This window comes from Drosophila busckii, chromosome 4 (genome assembly GCF_011750605.1).
Source record: "Drosophila busckii strain San Diego stock center, stock number 13000-0081.31 chromosome 4, ASM1175060v1, whole genome shotgun sequence".
NCBI lineage: Eukaryota > Metazoa > Arthropoda > Insecta > Diptera > Drosophilidae > Drosophila > Drosophila busckii.
In genome coordinates, this window is record NC_046609.1 from 793035 (window position 1) to 812267 (window position 19233).

The 19233-nt window shown below is 36.1% G+C and overlaps 2 protein-coding genes and 1 pseudogene across 10 annotated transcripts; all 3 read left to right on the plus strand.

Annotated features, from left to right (window-relative positions):
* Nucleotides 1–273: 273 nt before the first annotated feature.
* Nucleotides 274–3659, plus strand: LOC108607421 (43 kDa receptor-associated protein of the synapse). 2 transcript variants are annotated; one of them, XM_017998220.2, is made up of 9 exons: nucleotides 274–443; nucleotides 754–805; nucleotides 868–950; nucleotides 1011–1183; nucleotides 1533–2192; nucleotides 2249–2347; nucleotides 2411–2602; nucleotides 2665–2864; nucleotides 3176–3658. In XM_017998220.2, exons 2-9 carry the CDS (start codon nucleotides 768–770, stop codon nucleotides 3534–3536), a joined length of 1806 nt encoding a protein of 601 aa, XP_017853709.1. In that variant the 5' UTR covers nucleotides 274–443; nucleotides 754–767; the 3' UTR covers nucleotides 3537–3658. The 2 variants fall into 2 exon arrangements, with proteins under 2 accessions (XP_017853709.1, XP_017853710.1); XM_017998221.2 differs by lacking the exon at nucleotides 274–443 and having other exon boundaries at nucleotides 3176–3324; nucleotides 3388–3659.
* A 1970-nt stretch (nucleotides 3660–5629) lies between these two features.
* Nucleotides 5630–10877, plus strand: LOC108607333 (homeobox protein onecut). 8 transcript variants are annotated; one of them, XM_017998009.1, is made up of 6 exons: nucleotides 5630–5699; nucleotides 7003–7430; nucleotides 7555–9249; nucleotides 9325–9461; nucleotides 9535–9821; nucleotides 9891–10877. In XM_017998009.1, exons 2-6 carry the CDS (start codon nucleotides 7073–7075, stop codon nucleotides 10006–10008), a joined length of 2595 nt encoding a protein of 864 aa, XP_017853498.1. In that variant the 5' UTR covers nucleotides 5630–5699; nucleotides 7003–7072; the 3' UTR covers nucleotides 10009–10877. The 8 variants fall into 8 exon arrangements, with proteins under 8 accessions (XP_017853498.1, XP_017853499.1, XP_017853500.1 ...); XM_017998010.1 differs by lacking the exon at nucleotides 5630–5699 and adding an exon at nucleotides 5751–5771; XM_017998011.1 differs by lacking the exon at nucleotides 5630–5699 and adding an exon at nucleotides 5912–6141.
* Nucleotides 10126–18209, plus strand: LOC108607326 (annotated as a pseudogene).
* Nucleotides 18210–19233: the final 1024 nt, after the last annotated feature.

Here is a 19233-nt window from a genome sequence, read left to right on the forward strand (position 1 = left end):
ACGTTTTTGGTATTTTTAATATACTCTATTATGAGAGACATACTATATTTTATCTACCGTTGATATATATTGTAATAGTATGTAAAAATTCAAGACTTTTCCATATTCTTAATGTTTTGTGAGTGAAGTATGTATATTTTGTTCACACACTTCACAGCAAAACTGTACTTTATTGACGGAGTTGGCATCCCCAAAACGAAAAAGCTGGTTCGGGACATTCTTTACTTTCTCTTAAGTGTATATGTTTGTAGCACACTCAAACAGCATCACAGAATCAGTGCAAAAAGCAGAAAGTGAAAGCAACCCCCGCTCAGTGCGTTTGTTAAGTTTTTATTTCTCAAGTTTGCAGTGTCAGCATCAAGCTAAAAACGATAACTGTTGAAATCACATAAGACAAATGGTTGAAGGAAAATAAATATATAATTTTTAATAAAAACCAATAGGTAAATTATTCAGGTACTAAGGAGAAGCAAACTTCAGCTCTGTAGGACAAAATTGCATGTGCATGTACATATGTATATATGTATGCGTACATACTATGTATACGAAACAAACAAGGTCCTTGTGCACCACTAAACTAATTTCGTGCAACAGTCAAAAGCCACGTTCCAACATTCGACATTTTCTATTAGAATACCTTAATTCATATTTTCCCCGTAATATAAATAATGAGAACATAAATATAAATTATATAATAGTTTGGCATCAGTTAAATATCATTTAATAAAAATAATTATTTTTCCTGATATATAGATAGAGTCGAAGTCATGTCATGGGAGAGTATCGCCTCGAAGGACCTGCTTAGGTAAGAGCTGTGATAACTTTTAAGACCATAACTATTATTTTTTTAATGTATGACGTCATCAGCATACCCCAAAGTCATAATTTATCAGCCACACATTTATTAGCTTCGCCTGATGGATCTAGATACATGCTTGAAAACTCTAACGGTTGGTTGTTGAGTTAATATAGTGTAGGTCAACAAAAACAAATTTAACTAAATTTTTAAGATTTATGCTTCTCGAGAATCGCCGGATATGGCTCAATGCCTGATGCAGATGATGGATCACGTTCGTTGTGGGTTAGAACCGGACTACTTAGTCATTCCTCGCAGACTAATACAGTAATTAGCTGCTTTTGGGCTTGCCAACGAAGTTTGCGTCAATATATATCCAGGAGAAAGGTCTGTATATACATATATGCATGCGTTTTATGGACAGGACAAATATTTATTTACTTTTGACATAGGCTAAGTTTTTGATTTTATTTTCAGCAATAAATATACAATAAATTTGTAAACTGAACTGAACCATATTCTAAGTTTATTCGATCTCCGTACTATGCTAATATACTTTTTCTTCATGTATTACATGCAAATCTAGCTTTAATTTCTTGACCATTCGACAGCCAATTAATCAAATTATAATATAGAATTGACGGGTCCAAAAATGATGTGCTTGTACGATTGAATGAAACGAAAAAAGGTCACATTACGAATGAAAAATTAATTAAAATTTAATTTTTTTTAACAGATTGAACGTGGATTACGCTTGTACGAGCAACATAATCAAACGGCAGCTGTTCGCACTTGGAAGAGTGCTTTGAAAACAACCTGCCGTGGAGAGGATTGTTTTCGGTTGTTAGGCTACTTATATCAGGCACACATGGATTGGGGAAAATATCGAGATGCGATTGAGTTTGGGCATCAGCAATTAGGTATTTCTGAGGAACTAGATTCTCCGAATATGCGAGCAGAAACATACTTGAACTTATGTCGAGCGCACGCCAGTCTTGGTGGGCTCGAACGAGCTTTAGCATATGCCCGTCACTCGCTGTACAATGAGTCAGGAACCAAGTCCCGGAGTGGTCTTGTCCACTTAACAGTAGCAAGAGTGTATTTGGAAATGGGCGGCTTTTCGAGAGCATTAGAAGGTCTACAAGGAGCCCATAAAATAGCCACTACAATTGGGGACCCCTCCTTGGAGCTCCAGGTTTATGTGGCCCTATCCGAACTCTTTGGCCGCCTTCAAGACAGTGATAAAAGTGCCACATATGCGTCAAAAGCTTACGACCTATCTCGATCTCTTCAACTTGGTGATCTTAACTCATGTCATCATCGTGCAGCACTCCTACGAATGGCTGCTTCCTTGCGTAGACAAGGCGAACTTGGAGATGCTCATGACTATTGCTTGGTAAGTAACTAATATGTAATTATTTGTAATATAATACAACTCATTACGAAATACAGGAAGCTACACGACTCTCTTTGATATCCGGTGATCAGGCTACCTATACTCGGTCCATTCGCATCATGGGCGATATATACCGCAAAAAGATGGATATCGATGTAGGGTTATTTGAAATATTTTGTTGTAAAATTTAAGCTAATACAAGAATTTCAATGGCCTAGAGGGCTTTCCGTCAGTATGAACAGGCAATGGGGACCTCGGCAACGTTGGGTGATCGCATGGCTCAGATGGAAGCAATGGATGGTGCTGCCCGCTGCTTAGAAAATTTACGTCTTCAGGGCAAAATTTGCAATTGCAGGCCATTAGAGTTTAATACTAGACTACTGGAAGTGGCTAGCTCCATTGGAGCCAAAGTATGTATTAATTTAAATATAATATAGTTATTCATATTGATATTAAATCTGTTAAACTACAGCTGCTTGTTCGAAAAATTCGAAGTCGCTTGGCTTTAATATATCGTGCATTAGGCGATGAAGACCAATGTAACACCCATCTCCGTCTAGCTAGTCAAACTGATGCTGCTCTGGGCCTTAACTGTGGCGCCTGTGGAGAAGTTTTTGGGTTGCAACCGGCTAGCTTAGAAGCACTACCATGTTCGCATATACTTCATGCTAGGTAAGTAAAAACGGCAATGTGTAATATATAGGAATATATAGGAAATTAAATAAAATAAAATAATCGTAATAGCTATATCGACTCAGCTCGTCGAGCTGATCAAGAATATATATACTTGGGGTCTGCCATGCGTCCTTCTCCCTGTTACATACATTTGCAGAACTTCATGATATCTTTTTCCATTTTTTACAAAAATGTCAAAGTGTATAATTATATCATTCTATTATGTCAATAGAATGTCAAAAACGTAATGAAGGATTTATATTTCAAGAATACATACATATGTCCTTTTTGAATATTGTACTTTGCAGATGTGCTCATGAAATTATGCGCCGTCGTGATAAGGGTGCACCTACCCGATCATGTCCAGCGTGCAATAAGTTGTTAAATTCCCGAATGAATATTTCCACCAAGGACAACGCTGAGCTTGGATTCGCAAATTTTGTGGGTGTTGAAGACGGTGAACATGTTGAATTTATTGGATTAAGCACTGAAACTTTTTTGCCAAATGCCCCAACTTTAGTTCATACAATCAACGATTCAGCGCTGCTACTGACATCCAATGAATCTCCAAAAGCTGTATATAGAAGCAACTTGTCGTTGGCTTCACTAAGCATGCGTGCCTCTAGTATGACTATTGACAGTGTCCAAAATGCAACATCCTCAGTTTGAGTTAAAATTCAAAGTCTGTACTCAAATAACAATATTGTTAACATTATTAATCAATTACATGAATTGATTATCCCTATCAATTATAAAAGTGTAAAAAATGTAAAGAAGCGTATAAAATGAGACATAAAAATTAACTTAAGTTCACACATACATATATCTTAAAGGTTTTAAAATTGCACAGAGTTAACAATTATTTGAACTGTTGCAGATCAAATAAAAAATTAATGAAAAAATTAAACAAAATATATATGTATGTACTATATGTACATATACAAAAAAACGAGTACATACGAACTTTCAAGCTACTAGCACAATTTATTACATATATTAAGTAAAATGTTATTTACAAAAAAAAATGTAATCAACAATTACTCTGATAATTGAATTTGAAGCCAATGAACACAAATGTGTATCTGTTGCAAAATATTTGATTTTTTAGATTAAATAAAGTTCTACTTGATTACAATGATAATCTCAAAAGTCCGAAACCGCTTATGTCTGAAAATGTTTATCATACAAGTTCTTAAAAATAGCAATTTACCATAATTTTTTCCTGATAAAATGCGTATGTTTAGTTCTAGTTCATTCTGTGGTGTGTTGGCGATACCATAATAATAAAATAAGTTAGATATTTATACTTTGCCTGCACTGGCGATGCCATATTAATAAAAGAAGCTATTATACTGGGCCTGCACAGAACTGCAAACATAGAGTGTTGATGTTAAATCTTAGTCCTATTTGTTGAATCTTAGCTGTTGAGTTTTAAGCTCCGCGCTCTCACAAAATTTAACCAAATTGTTTAAAACAGATAAGTTTATCCTTTAAAACATATGGTTTGTCCTTCCTACAAATATCACTCTATAACAGAGCTCACAAGAAGTGGTCCCTTTTTGCAAATAGTCCCAAAAAGAACTGTTGCTCGCAGACACAATTGAAAACGGGATCAAAAAGACACTTCAACCCTTTTTTTACTCAGCGTGCTCTTTGCTCAATCAGTGAGAGTTTCTTGTCGCTCTCTATATGTACGCGCTCACTCGAGACACTTTAAATCGGTGAGAGTGTCTTTTCAGTATGTATGTGTGACCATTTCTATCTCTCTCACCCTTTCACGCTTTGCCTATCATAAAATAAAGCAACAACAAAGCACTAATGAAGCAAGAACAGAAAAGACACTTTGTGCTTGAACGCAAATCGTCTTTGCTCACTTGCCGAGGCTCAGTTGAAGGAGCGCCGAGCAAAAATATCCCATTCAAACTGTTGTCGCAAGAGCGCTTCGTGTGTTCTCTCACCGATCAGCATAAAACAGAAAACACGAGAGAAACAAGTTAGAAGTGTTCTGTTCAGAGAGTGAGCAAGTCTGTACAATATTTTCCTATTATTTCAGTGAGCAGACAGCTTGTGAAATTTTGGTTGAGCATATTCTGGGAGCTCTGCTCAATAACATATAGTAGTCATTTTACTCGCATTACCTAACATTAATGTTAAGCACTGTAAAATGATAACATGGTTCACGTATTTGCTGTGAAAATTAAAGTTTGGACACATGTAATGTTAAAGTTTTATATTATTATTTTTCCTATGTCCAAAATATCTTTTTTTAACATTTAACATTCCATTAACATTTTTGTCCAAATTTAACATTTCAATTTCAAAATTATTTCGGGTCCTGTAACTAGTTATAAATATATATAATATATATAATTATATAATATTAAAATTGCATACAATTGCTGCTTGTTCACTTGATTAACTTCTATATTTATAAATATTTTACTAATATCTAGACTAAATTTATAAAATTTTTTATTAATTCGTTTTCGCTGTATGCATATTTTATATTTTATAAACAGAAAAACTCGTTCTCTTAACGAACCAAGAAAAAACAGTAAGTTCAAGAACAAACTCCCATACACAACATACTAAAAAGTTCTCTAATCAGTATATTTAGTATATTTGTTCCCTTATTCAGGGGGTTGAAAATTAATTGTGAACGCTTATATGGATTTTGCGTATAGATGGCAACACTGAACTGCAAACATAGGGTGTTGAAGTTGTCAGGGTTAAACAAAAAATGGGGTGGTAATGTGATGTGAGGTGCATGACACGCTCGACTTGGCTGCTTTGGACCTCAGTCCTCAACTCATAGTATTTCAACTCGCCTCGGTTCGTACTTACATATATATGTGTGATTCAGTTCAGTATATTCTGCGAGAGGGCCGAAAAGCTTATCGCAAAGTGAGCGTTTGCAATTCGGTTAATAGTCACATAATAAAGCTTTTTAACCTAACATACATGTATTCATATCTATGAATATGTATATATCCGTGCATGCGTGTAGAATTTTTCTAAACCTCTTATGGACTTCACTATATCCTCTGTACATTTTTGGATTTATCCAGTATGAGATACTAGTATAATGTCGTGTAAATAATTACAAACGCTACTTCGCCCCTAAATTCGCGTGAGAAAGAATCTTTTAAGCCCTCCGAGGGTCCAAAACCAAGACAACATTTAAAAACAACTTGTGTAAACTCTTAGCCTAGATATGGCTAAGCGACCACATACATACAAATGCGTATACAGATAGAAGACCTGAAAAAAAGAAGTGAGCAATCGGACCAGTAAAAAATTATTTAATTAATCAAACTTTAAAAGCTTATTAAGGAACGGATATTTATATACGCAATATAAAATTCAAATAATGTGAAAAATTCTACCCAACCCTATACTAAAAAAATAACACCCCCACATCTCCTATAACTAGCAAGGTAAAAACAAAAATACGAGCCACACACATATGTATGTATGTATGTTTATATATCCATCGATAGTTCGTAGATAGTTTTCATATATACTTGTATGTATGAATTAACATTTATTTTAGTTATCAAGTATAGTGAAGAAATTGTGCATTTTCCTAAAGCACATAAAAAAAGCACAAGCTTATAAAGTTATTTCGTAACGTCATAAATTATTATTATTATTATATATGTATATATTATTATTATTATATATATGTATATATATGTGTGTACATACAAATTTTTGGAGCCAACATATTATACGTACCAACCGTTTAATTTTATATACATACATACAAATGTAATACATGTCTCTCATTTTTGAAAATCAACCCCAAAACTTTCGCGTCGATGGCAACAGCAAAGTTAAAAAGAAAACAAAAACGAATAAGTTTATCGACAACAAAACAGAATATGTTATAAAATAAAAGGCGTTATTAACAGTTACTATGAACTGCAAAGATTACAATCCAGTGAGGCAAAATAGTGAATATACATATGTACATACATATAGTATATATGTAGATAATGCAGAATATTTATGCGGAGATTTATACCAAAATATAAATATCTTTTTGGCCATCTAAATCGTTTTGCTAAAAAATATTTTATAATATTAATATAGAACATTACCATTAAACATATTATATTTTTGCAATTTCTAGTCAAAGCTGTTGGTCAGGAAGTGCCTCTAAATGCTAATAGGGCTTCACATTTGTCGACTCGCAGAGGGGAATGATGGAATCAATAATTGATCCGCAATCGTTTAGCAATCAGCAGCTCATGGAGGATTCCAGTGACTTTTTAACGTCCAGGCAAGACCACCCATCACAACAGGATTGTAACGGCGGCAACGGTGAAGACAGAAGAGATTGTGATACTGGTTCTGACAGCGGTGAAGAAGTGTCAGCAAGGGAAATTAGGCTTGTGAAGCATGGCAACATAATCGCTACTGATGGTTTGCGAAGTGGCATGCAAACACTTATTGCGACAACTGCTAACGACTGTCAAATACATGATAATGAAGAGGCTAGATCAGTTGTTATGGTAATTGATTATGGAAGACCGTACGATCAATATCCGGATGACTTTGGTAAGTGAACTTATTGAGCCGGATATCAAAGAGTGTTTCTAGCACTACTAGCACTACCATCAATTTATATACATATTTTTCAAAATAGGCCGAAAAAATTATCAATTTGTATTTTCCTTCCTAGTTAATGATCCCCAGGGATCTGATGATGATGAGGACGACACTTATCAGACATTGACCTCAGTAAATGATCGTATATCGCCCGCAGACTTTAGTCCAACATCGTATGCAACACTAACTCCTATCCAGCCCCTTCCGCCTATATCAACTATGTCGGATAAGTTCGCTTATACGGGTCACATTTCTGGCACTGCTAACACATCTGAAGGTACCAGTAGAGGGAGCGTTTCGACCACGAGCCGAATAAACGATTGTGGGAATAGAGTTGTCTCTGATGGTCGAAGCAATGGCTGCGGATCATTTAGCGGCTTGCCTTTGTCCATAGGTGGAGAGAGTCACAATCAAGAACCTCTAGGAAATCTGAGCCTTAGTGGACTAGGCGGAGTGCAATCGCCATATTCATCCTTCGACAAGTTGCCTTCCCTGATTTCTTCACCGCCCAATAACTTTAGCTCATCACCATCGCATGGCATTTCAGTTGGCATAGTCGGCTCATGTGATCTACACACTCATAGTTCTTCGGTATCTTCTCCAGTTCCCGTAGCAGTGACAACCGGTTGCGGCCCAATATCCCCTCAGTCTCAATCTGAAATGCACTCGCCTCAACTTCAGGCTAATGTAAATGTGAATATAAATCTTAATGAACATAAAGCAAATCAAGGGCATGGACATGGACAAGGTCATCATGAACAGCTTGTGCCCGTTTCAGTACATAAACAAGTAATATGTCTCTCGCCGCCAACAAATGTCATTACTGATGCGGTTGGTGTAAGTGATTACGATTTACGTCTGCAACATAGTCCAGTATTAAGGTCACCATCAGTTTCCGCTGGCTCTGTGGTGTCTATGTCACTTCACTCGCCAGTTGCTTCTTTACCTCATATGAGTAATGGCACTGTTGGAAATCTGGCGGTTGATCTGCCGGTCGTCGTTGCACTCAATACAAGTCAGCCCCTCAGCAATAATAATGTTGCTCAACGACAACAAATATTACAGACAAGTCTCAAATCTCATCAAGACGGAAATCAGTCTAATAATATACAAAGCAATAACAATCTGAATGTGTGCAACATAAATCAGCAAGAGTTGCAAGCCCAGATGCACCAACATCATCATTCGCATAATGAATTTATTGGCGATCCAAATCAGGAGCAGAAAATTCCAATAAAGGTAACAATAGATAACGTGGGCTCAAATGTATCCAACACTCGCACTAGTGGCGGTCCCAGTGACATGGAAGAAATTAACACCAAGGAGCTAGCACAACGTATTTCAGCAGAATTAAAACGATATAGCATACCACAGGCAATATTTGCACAGAGAGTCCTCTGCCGCTCACAGGGAACGCTTTCAGATCTACTACGAAATCCAAAGCCCTGGTCCAAACTCAAATCCGGGCGGGAAACATTTCGACGTATGTTTAAGTGGCTGCAAGAACCAGAATTTCAACGCATGTCCGCATTGCGTATGGCTGCTGCACAGATCCCGCAACGTCCATCTAATGGACCTGTTTCTGGAGCTGCAATTATAACAGGAGGTAGTAGCGGGACAATAGCCAGTCCCGATTCCGGTACCACTGCTGGAAATGATGCTGGACAATTATCCTCAGTTGGATCGACAACGTTCTCAGCAGCGAGAGCGTCCACAGCAACACTTTCAGTTACAGCTGGAGATCATGGGTCAAATTCTGCTGGAAATGGTGAGTAAAATATCAAATTACAAATACTCCTCAAAAATGCTGTGAAGACTACTATGGTGTTGTCTTATTCTGCAGTTGTATTGGGATCGTCAAATTCCGGATTAAATTGCCGTCGTAAGGATGAGCCGCACATAGAGCAAATGCCGCAGCCAAAAAAACCTCGACTTGTCTTTACAGACCTTCAACGTCGCACATTACAAGCGATTTTTAAGGTGTGCTTATATTATTTATAGTAAAAAGTATAGCAAAAAGTAAATACAGATTTTATTGGGAAAATTTTATTAGGAAACAAAGAGGCCCTCGAAGGAAATGCAAGTAACTATTGCACGCCAATTGGGACTAGAGCCCACAACAGTCGGAAACTTCTTTATGAACGCACGTCGACGGTCCATGGATAAGTGGCGCGATGATGATACAAAGATAATTCATCATCCAAATAGTTGTCAAAATCAACAACAGGAGCAGGAGCACGATCATGATAACGACCAAGAGGAAATGGAAATAGAAAGAGATAGAGACAGTCAGAGCGAGGGCACCAATGCAGCACATGGTCAATATAGCAGCCCAGAAAGGCAAGTATTCAATAAAAAATGTCAATGAAAATTGGTGACTTAATGAATTAGTTAAAATTACTGTATCAGGTATCAGACATCCGGCATCTCTCCACTTGGTCATTTCGATGATGACGGCGAAATGGATTTAGAATTGGAGCATCACGATTTCCTGATGGATGACAATGAACGAGATGACATGTTGTGACGACAACGAACAAATATAAAAGCCGATCATATATCAAACTTTAAAAAGTTCAGCTTTTCTTGCACCAACAATAATGACAATTCAACCCGCACTGCTTACGACACCCATACGCATACCATGACTTCAAAATCGATTGATATTCACAACACTCGATATCAAAGGACAGTAAGATGTCAAAAGGAATGCGATATTCTGAAAACTGTAATTCATAGAAATGAAAGCAGGTGTACACTCTACAAAATGAAGGCTGAGGCTAGTGCACTATTACAGACACACCAAAATAGAGACAATTATGATGATAAAATTAAGTTAATTTTAGAAACGAGTGACATTCATTCAGGTTGGCCACCAAGAATGCAACATACAGGAATAAGTATTGATGCTGTTGAGTGCATTGATTATGCGAGTAGTCCACTGGTATCAAATGAAGAAACTGGTAGTCTTCATCTTTATAACACCAATAGCAATAGTAGCGACAAAACTGGAAATTTTGATGACGTTCGGTTCGGCTCAAGTTTTTTTAAAGATCAAGTCCTTAAGCTGAACGAATCGATGGTTCACTAAGTAGGACTATATGTACTAGATAAATTAAAGGGAAACATGTGCATTCATTTTGTATACTTTACTGTCACAAGAATCATTAATTATTTAAAAAGCAAATATTTGAGGTTGGCTTAAGTGTTATTATTTCTTTTTATTGTTATTGTTGTTAATGAAGCTTATATTTTTTTATTGAGTTTGTTCTCATACGTTCACGTCTTGTTTATATGCACGTCTCAATTCCAAGCGAAAATGTGACGTAGGATAATATTAGCCTTATAAATAATATGATAAAATACTTCTTGACAGAAGCAAATATAATTTTTTGCAAGTATCTTTGTTTTAATAAAAAATTGGTTGATTTATATTTACGCTAATGTATATACATATACATATACTTGATTACTCAATATGATTACTGAGCCCTTTCGTGCATATAAACGTAGTTAGGTACATCCTGAAACCAAGCTAGTCAAAACTGTGGTGATTATTATTTATTAAAAATCTATATTATATATGTGTAATAATTTTTATGCTTTTCATTTATTTCGTGCACCATTCCATTGAAACGTTTTTTAATGCTATTATTTTTTAGTAAAACCTAAAGTCTTCTCTAAAGATTTTCCTGTACATAAATTTTAAAATGTATTCGCGCTTCTTTTGAACAAATTAAACGCATATAATAGTAATTGAAACACATTAAAATCGCATTAGACTTTGATATTATTGTTAAAAGGGTATACAAAAAACAATTAGTTGTTAAGTTTCCCATTAATATATCACATTTCTTAATTGTAATATTACAAAAAAAAATTATATTGATGCAATGCTCTGTTTCATGATTCTACTATTTTATTAATACGGGCTCATATACATATGTACATTACTTATGTAATTAAATTGAGAAAATCTCACAGTAAAAAATACATTGCCTGAATTGTAATTATATCTAGTCAAATTTACAAAATTAAAGCTACACATATGGCACTTAATAAACATAAAAATGCGTTTGTGCATAGTTGAATGCATATACAAACATATAACCTAAGCTTAATCAATAATGATTGTACATATTAAAAAAGGCTTTTACATAGTACATACACATATATTTGATTGAGTATGTACAAACAAAAATACATACATACATATATACATACATATTTAGAAAGACGTATGCACATCCAGTATTGTGAAAACTCATTTTAGTTTTATTAAATATGAGGTATATATTTTTTAAATTAGAAGCAAATAACGGGATGAGCTAAATATATACAAACATACATGCAGAGTTATACTTAATGTTTAAACATGCATATGTATGTAAATATGTTAAATATGTACATATATCATTCCAATATGTTTAAATTAGATTTATTATTACTCATATGCGCTTGAAGAAGGTGCTCAGAGGGCAATATTGATATATAGATTCATTGCATGCTAGTCAATTTAAAGTTAGATACTTAAGTAAGTATGTAAATGTACTAACATGCATACCTATTTACATATTAAGGTAGACGCTCGTAAATTAGATACTGTTTTATCCCAGAGTGCCTATATGCATTTCGTTGTTCCCATTAAAAATAACGAAACCTGGAGGATTTTGGATATTCTTTGCGCATTCTTAAAGATTTGTTTGAATAGCTATTCAATTCGTGTAATGCTTTGCTAATACTGATTGTAATTTTTGTAATTTTTAATGATTATTAAAATATATCTAATTTTTGAGCGTCTTCTATGTGTGCGTACACAAGCAAATGTGTTTAAAATGCACAGGAAAATCACAGACCTCACAATTACATAGTAGACACTTAATAAATAAATGCAATATGAAAAATCAAATGATCTAGAAAATTATTAATATCAGTAAACCAACATTATTCTGGTCGGTTCGAAAAAAAAAAACTATCACATCCCGTATCCCGACATAAAGATTTTCTAAATTTCAAGGTAATATAAACGTAGTCTTATATGAAAACGTTCTTTCATAGGATAGCCGCTTGTTTAATTAATTACTATGAAACCATAAATATTTCAGAGATGATGAATGAGTTCTTTAGCTACATATTCGTCTAACCATCTTTACATTCTACCCCAGAATTCGAAAAATGACTATACATATATATACTAATATGAAAATATCAGACAGTGACAAATTTCTTTTACTCAATAAGCCTTAGATAATAAATAAAAAATAGTTATGAAATTTTTTAAATACATAGTCTATTTTCCCAAAATATCAAGGTTTTTATGCTCATAGATACCTGCTCAGACAACGCAATTCTACGATACTGAATTCGAATTTGCACCTGTTTTAATTTTAGCAAGAATGCCCTAAAAACTATTCAATATGTAAATTTTTACGTTCGCATGTTAATGTCTCGAGTGAGTGATGGAAAAAAGCCGCGCAGATAGAACGGGCTCTATTTCCATCACATTTAAGCGACGCAAAGAGCGTCGATTTTGGGCGGTCGTCTGAAGGCACCTTAACAATTTACCAAATTTTTCAGAAGTTAAAGAACAACTTTTTCTCATTTATATGTATATTCACATACATATTCAGCTTAAAACAGCTACATATATTGTTATATATCTTATAATAAATGCTAATATATTGTAATATTTTAGACACTTTTAAAGCGATCCGACGGTACTTCAGAGTAAGCTACAACATGCCTTTCAATGTATTCATCACACACCCTTTTTATACACTTTGACATTTTTGTAAAAAAATGGAAAAGTGTATTTTATGAAGATATGCAAATGTATGTAACAGGGAGAAGGAGGCGTGGCCAGACCCCATAAAGTATGTATATATATCTTGATCAGCAAGACAAAGCTGAGATATAGCCATGTCCGTCTGTATGAGTGCGTGTTTCTCAGCAACTTTACAAGTCAAGGTAAATAAAACTTTATCAATAATATTATTTTAATAGTTATCGATATTGTAACATATATTTTAGCAAAAGATGCTAGTTTTTTCTCGTTTTCCCGTTACTTTTGAAGAGTTGTCTGTATTATTCACTCACTTCAAGGGTTAGCATTAGAGATTTAAAAAATCGATGTTTCATACATTTATTTAATGCCATATAATATTTCACAATAACAGAAAACTTAACGGTTTTGTTACGGTTTTTTATAAAACTCTGAAAATTTTAATTACTCTATAGAAAGCTTATCAATTTTGTCCAGAAGTACTGGATCAATATGAAAACTCTAAAGAAATTTAAACTGTAATGAAATAAATTTCTTCATAAAATCTACATACAGTTGCTATTGCGTCTAGGCAATGAATATAAACTTAAAGTATTGCCAAGTGTTAAAAAAAATTGAGTTTATATTCTATTAAATTATATCATTCCAAAAATCTGGTGCTTTCAGCAAGTATTTTTTTGCAAATTACACTCTACATTTTTTATTCATAGGGCCTATAGAGGGTTCGTTACCGGCTACTCTTCCGTAAATCTCATACATATCATAAATTGTTTACCTTGACATTTTAAAGCAGTATGTTAAGCAAAATCCAAGAAATTGGGGGTCGCAGCAACCTTGCGTCTTACCAAGATAGCGACATCAGGCATATTTCAGGCGTCGCAAGGCTCTGGTTAACCCGCAACTGTCCAAGACTTAGTCAAGCGCTTTCCCAGAGGCTGGACCTCGATGTTTTGGAACATCGCTGGGAAAAATGTTGACAGGAGAGTGTACAGGGACAAATATAACACATAGGACTCAATCCAGTCGGAAGTGTTCCAAATCTTGGTAAAATCAGTGCCAAAACGATTACTAGTATTTTTGACAAGCAAAGGAATATTTGTATTGTATTAATTTCTTCACAAAGTATTAATTTCTTTGTTTTTTACATTTTTTTGATCCGGACATGTGCTGTCCGATTATGCGTTGAGCCACGAAGTTTGGCTTATTTTTGGTTTTGTTCCATATTTCAATAATTCGAAATAAATGTTTAATTTTTTTTGTAATACTTAAAATATAAATACTTGCAAAAAAAAAATGCATCCATAGTCCATTTTTTTTATTAATTTTACACACCGAAACATACCACAAGAGCTTGTTCGATTATGCGATGGAGCCACTGTATACCAATTTAAAACAAGTGGACAGGTTAAAGTTGGGCGCCACCAACATTTAAATACATTCTATAAAAAACAAGTGGAAACAAACACACGCATGCACTCACAAACAACACATACCCACAAAACAGCTAACGCGTCACAGCTCGTTTTCGCTGTTAGCGTCAACAAGCGACGCCGCGCGCGTCGGACCAGCGACGTTTGTAAGGCGGCGTCAGCACGTGCACCCGCTGTCTATATTTGAAAATTGAAAATGTAAATAATTCCTAAGTTATTTATCCGATCGTTTTGAAATTTTAACAATCGAAACATGACTAGGCAATTTTGTGACTTATTTCAGATTTTTAAAGATTTTTGTACTGTACTTATAACGTTTTTTTTCGATTTGCGGGGAGGGGGGAGGGAAATAAAAAAAAAAAATAAAAAGCGTAGTGTCCTGGATATAGGAGCACCTACATACCGAAAATTTGGTTGCTCTAGCTCTTATAGTGGCTGTGAAAAACACGCACTCATACAGACGGACAGACGGCAGACGGACGGACGGACCAGACGGAATGGCTATATATCGACTCAGGCTCGCTCGAGGCTGATCAAGAATATATATACTTTTATGGGGTATGCCACGCCTCCTTCTCCCTGTTACATACTTTGAGCAACCTCATAATACCCTTTTTCCATTTTTTACAAAAATGTCAAAGTGTATAAAAACTAGTCAATTTTCATGAAATCGATTAAACTGATATTTTGCTTATCTGTTAGTAATAGTAAATGTAAAAAGAAATAATCAATCAGAATGATACCCCTACCTAAGAAGTACATATATAATCGATCCTGTTAACATCTTCGCAGCTTACTGTACAAAAGTGACGACCATACATACTGCAATACATTAACATTACATTACATTACCTACTCTTTGATGCAATTCGTGTTTCCAATGAATAATAAGAATAACAAATATTTGAGAAATTTAACAGAGCAACCAGGGGAATTTTAACATAACTATCAGAGTGTCATTAATAATATTTTTTGTTTTGTTGTGCTTAAATACAACATTGTTTTGTGCTTAAATACAACATTGTTTTGTGCTTAAATACAACATTGTTTTGTGCTCAAGATTAAATTAAATAGAGAATACAAATAAATTTGGATTTGGAATATAAAAATGTGATATTTTATAGTGCAATAAATATTTTTATGTTGGCTTAACTCAAGCAGACTGATTTTATGTTGTGAAAGTTACTGACATTGTTGTAGTTGGCAAACGGACTTAGCTGGGCTTAAACATGTGTTGTTTGCTCTCACTACTATGTATGTACCGCTCAAGGTTTATCTAAACTACAGGTAACCAAAACTTTAAACACATAAATTGCCTTGCTCTTTAGTGGGTGAAGTGCGTCAGACTTTGAGATGCTTCCGCCGCTCCAGTGGGTGTTATTTCCAAAAAGCATTCCTGCGGAAATATTGGAACGGAGAGCATCGCTTATGATGGCAATTAAATCATTGCCTTGATTTTACTTCCCGCTTGCAAACAGAGCAAAAGCAGTTATTTGGGAGCCGGTACACTTTGAGTGGATATATCCAATTGTGCAGGAGGGGACGCCGCATATATTTTCTGTATTATCTATAAAAGATATATATATCCAATCGTAAGACGAGCAGCAACAGATCTTGCTAAGAGATCTAAAAGCAGCTATCAGATTTTGGAGGTAATCTGGAACAGAAAAGCGAAAACAGAAATCTGTCAGCCAGGCAAGAGAACAACGCCGTTATATGTATAAAAACCTCAAGAAACTTTTACGAGCTTTAAACATAGAAAAGTAGAAAATAAACAGTTTACTTTAAAATTTCATAATGCTTTGCGCTATATTTATTTATTTAGTTATAGTTATTTAATGTCGACTATGAGTAGTCGACGATATACAATGTATCGAAAGAGAAAATAAGGGAAAAAAACTGTCGGGAAGCAAAAGCTTTTATATATTATTGACTTGACTAACGAGGATTATGCTGACTTTGTTAATTTAAGTGCTAACTTGGTTGGGCTGGATCAGTCCATTGAAACTATCCAGCGTCCGCTGGAGCAATTTCGTAGTGATATCGAAGGCATGCATAGTCTAATAGATGAAAACGTACTAAAGCTGCAGGCCCAGCTTGAGGAAAAGCAACAGCTGCGCGAATTTCAACACAACTTGCAAAGCCTTAAGAAGGTTTATGAAATAATTGGCAAGCTGCAGTAGTTGATTGACCAGAAACTAAGTGGCGAGCAGCACGCCAAAGCAGTTGATTTAGAACGTGCAGCTCTAGATTTAATACAGCTAAAATTTCATGAAAAGCACGGCGAAAAATACTTGGATATCGAGCAGCAGCAGCAAATAAAACAACTGGAAAATCAAGTGCATCGCCAGCTGCGACGTTTCGATAACTATGCTTTCGAGCAAGCGCGCAATTCAGTTAGTGAGCATTTAGAGCGCTGCTTACACATATACATAACATTGGATGCTTGCTCAGCAGCAGATCAGGCGTTTCGAAATGATGTGGTGGCGCCTTATATGGACGGAATTATTGGCGAGCAACAGTTGCAGAATTCACCGCAAGGACTGGCGGGCATTTACAATATGATACTCAATTTTATATCGCTACAAATGACGAATCTATTGCGGCTCACGCTCTACTCGGACAAGCTGTCTGGTTTAAATTTTGTCGTCAACAGCTAATGGGCAGATGTGGAGTAACATCTGGAGCTGCATATGAATTATTTTTTTGCGCCTGGCAACTCAGAGGTCTTTTACATAAAATACAAATGTACACGTGACTTTCAGGGCAAAATTGAGAAGCTGCTAAAAAGCAGCGGGGATCATGTAGTGGCCAGCTATCGGGAACAAAAGCAAACCAAAAGCTTTGAAGCTCGCTGGAATTTGCCAGTTTACTTTCAGATCTGCTTTCAGGTAAGTTAAAGCAAGAACTAGATTAAAAGCATATTAATATATTTTTGATGCAGAACATAGCTGGTAGCAATCAGTTATATACAGCAGACACTGAAAGAGCTGGTGATTAGTGAATGTGGCATGGATAATGTGCGGCAAGTTAATGATTTGCCACGCAAGACGAATCGTGAGGTGCCCACGCGCTGTTCTAGTTACATGGATCAAATACAAAAACCACTCAAAACTTTTTTTTTGTACGTTTAAATAACTTTTTCTTTTTATTCTTGCAGCTATTATAATGTAGTAAGCGATGTGCTTACTTCTGTGCAGAAGACTGAAGAGTCTATGCGACGCCTGCGCAACTTGAAGAGCGGTGTGACGACGGCGCAGGCTAGTCCTGCCATGACGGATGATGATAAGATACGCCTGCAGCTGCGTGTTGATGTTGCCAATTGGCAATTGGAGCTATCCAAGCTGAACTGGTGGAGGACAGTATTAAGTCCAAAGAAAGCAATGCTTACGACGAGCTACTATGTATTATATTGTGCTGGAGCGCATGTTGCTGCCGTTAGAGCGTTACTTCTTCTACTGCCGATGGCTGAGTCGCTTTAATGAGTGCGACAAGTACTTTCGGCAGACCACTTAACCAAGGAGGGCATCTGCTATACGTTCAACGGACTGCGTCCCACGGAAATATATCGCGAAGACACCTATCAGCACTACACCAGTAGCGATGAGAATGTCACAGCCTCGAGCTGGTCACTGGAGACGGGCTATGCGGCCAGCATAGCCGGCGCGCGTGCTTAGCGCTGGCGCATGTTCGGGAATCTTTATGGCGCTGCAGAGCTTTAAGCAGGAGGTGGACTATGCCTGTCGTGGCCCCGTGCAGGGCTTTAAGGTTATACTACATGCGCTGGATGATGTTCCCTCCGTGTCAAATAAGTTTTTGCGCATACCCATGGGCAGAGAGGTGCTCATAGCTGTCAAGCCCAACATCCGCAACGGCGTCAATGCTTTCTCAGTCATGAGCGCTCGCTGCGCTTCTTCAAGGTGTACACCGAGTTCAACTGTCAGCGGAAGAGCCTGGCCAACTTTACGCCGACAAGATCTATTGCTACGATGGCACCGATACCGTCTGCAATTGCATGCCCGCCTGCACTTCGCTGGTTTGCAACACGGTGATCTCTCAGGCCAAATTTGATCTGGATTAAATGCTAGCTCCAAGCGCTCTGAAATTTATGGCATAACCGACTTTGTGGCCAACTGCGGTGCCATCTTTGGTCTCTTCATGGGCTTCTCTATACTCAGCCTGGTGGAGATCCTATATCACTTTACATTGCGGTTCATTGCCAATCTGAAACAAGTGACTAAAGTTGATAATTAAAGCTACTAGGGCTAAGTCAACTAGACTTTTGCTCTTCTCACGTAAGTTTCAAGTTACGTGGCCAAGCAGCAACTACGTTAGTCCTTATGCTTATTTTGTATATGAGCTGTAGCTTATTTCTTTAATTGTGATTTAATTTTTGCATTTGTAAATTATTGAAATCAAATTATTAAGCAAACGTATCTTTTGCGTCGTCGCATGCAGACGTGTTTTTATGCAGTGAGAGTGTATAACTAGTGTAAAACGCAAAAAGACGCTAAGTGCGATGAAAACGCACTAAATATTT

Coding starts and splice junctions, on each gene's coding strand:
- LOC108607333 (XM_017998009.1), top strand. CDS start 7,073: ATGATGGAATCAATAATTGATCCGCAATCGTTTAGCAATCAGCAGCTC. Junction 7,431..7,554: donor TCAATATCCGGATGACTTTG/GTAAGTGAACTT, acceptor TTTCCTTCCTAG/TTAATGATCCCCAGGGATCT. Junction 9,250..9,324: donor GTCAAATTCTGCTGGAAATG/GTGAGTAAAATA, acceptor CTTATTCTGCAG/TTGTATTGGGATCGTCAAAT.
- LOC108607421 (XM_017998220.2), top strand. CDS start 768: ATGTCATGGGAGAGTATCGCCTCGAAGGACCTGCTTAG. Junction 806..867: donor GCCTCGAAGGACCTGCTTAG/GTAAGAGCTGTG, acceptor TGACGTCATCAG/CATACCCCAAAGTCATAATT. Junction 2,865..3,175: donor TCGCATATACTTCATGCTAG/GTAAGTAAAAAC, acceptor TGTACTTTGCAG/ATGTGCTCATGAAATTATGC.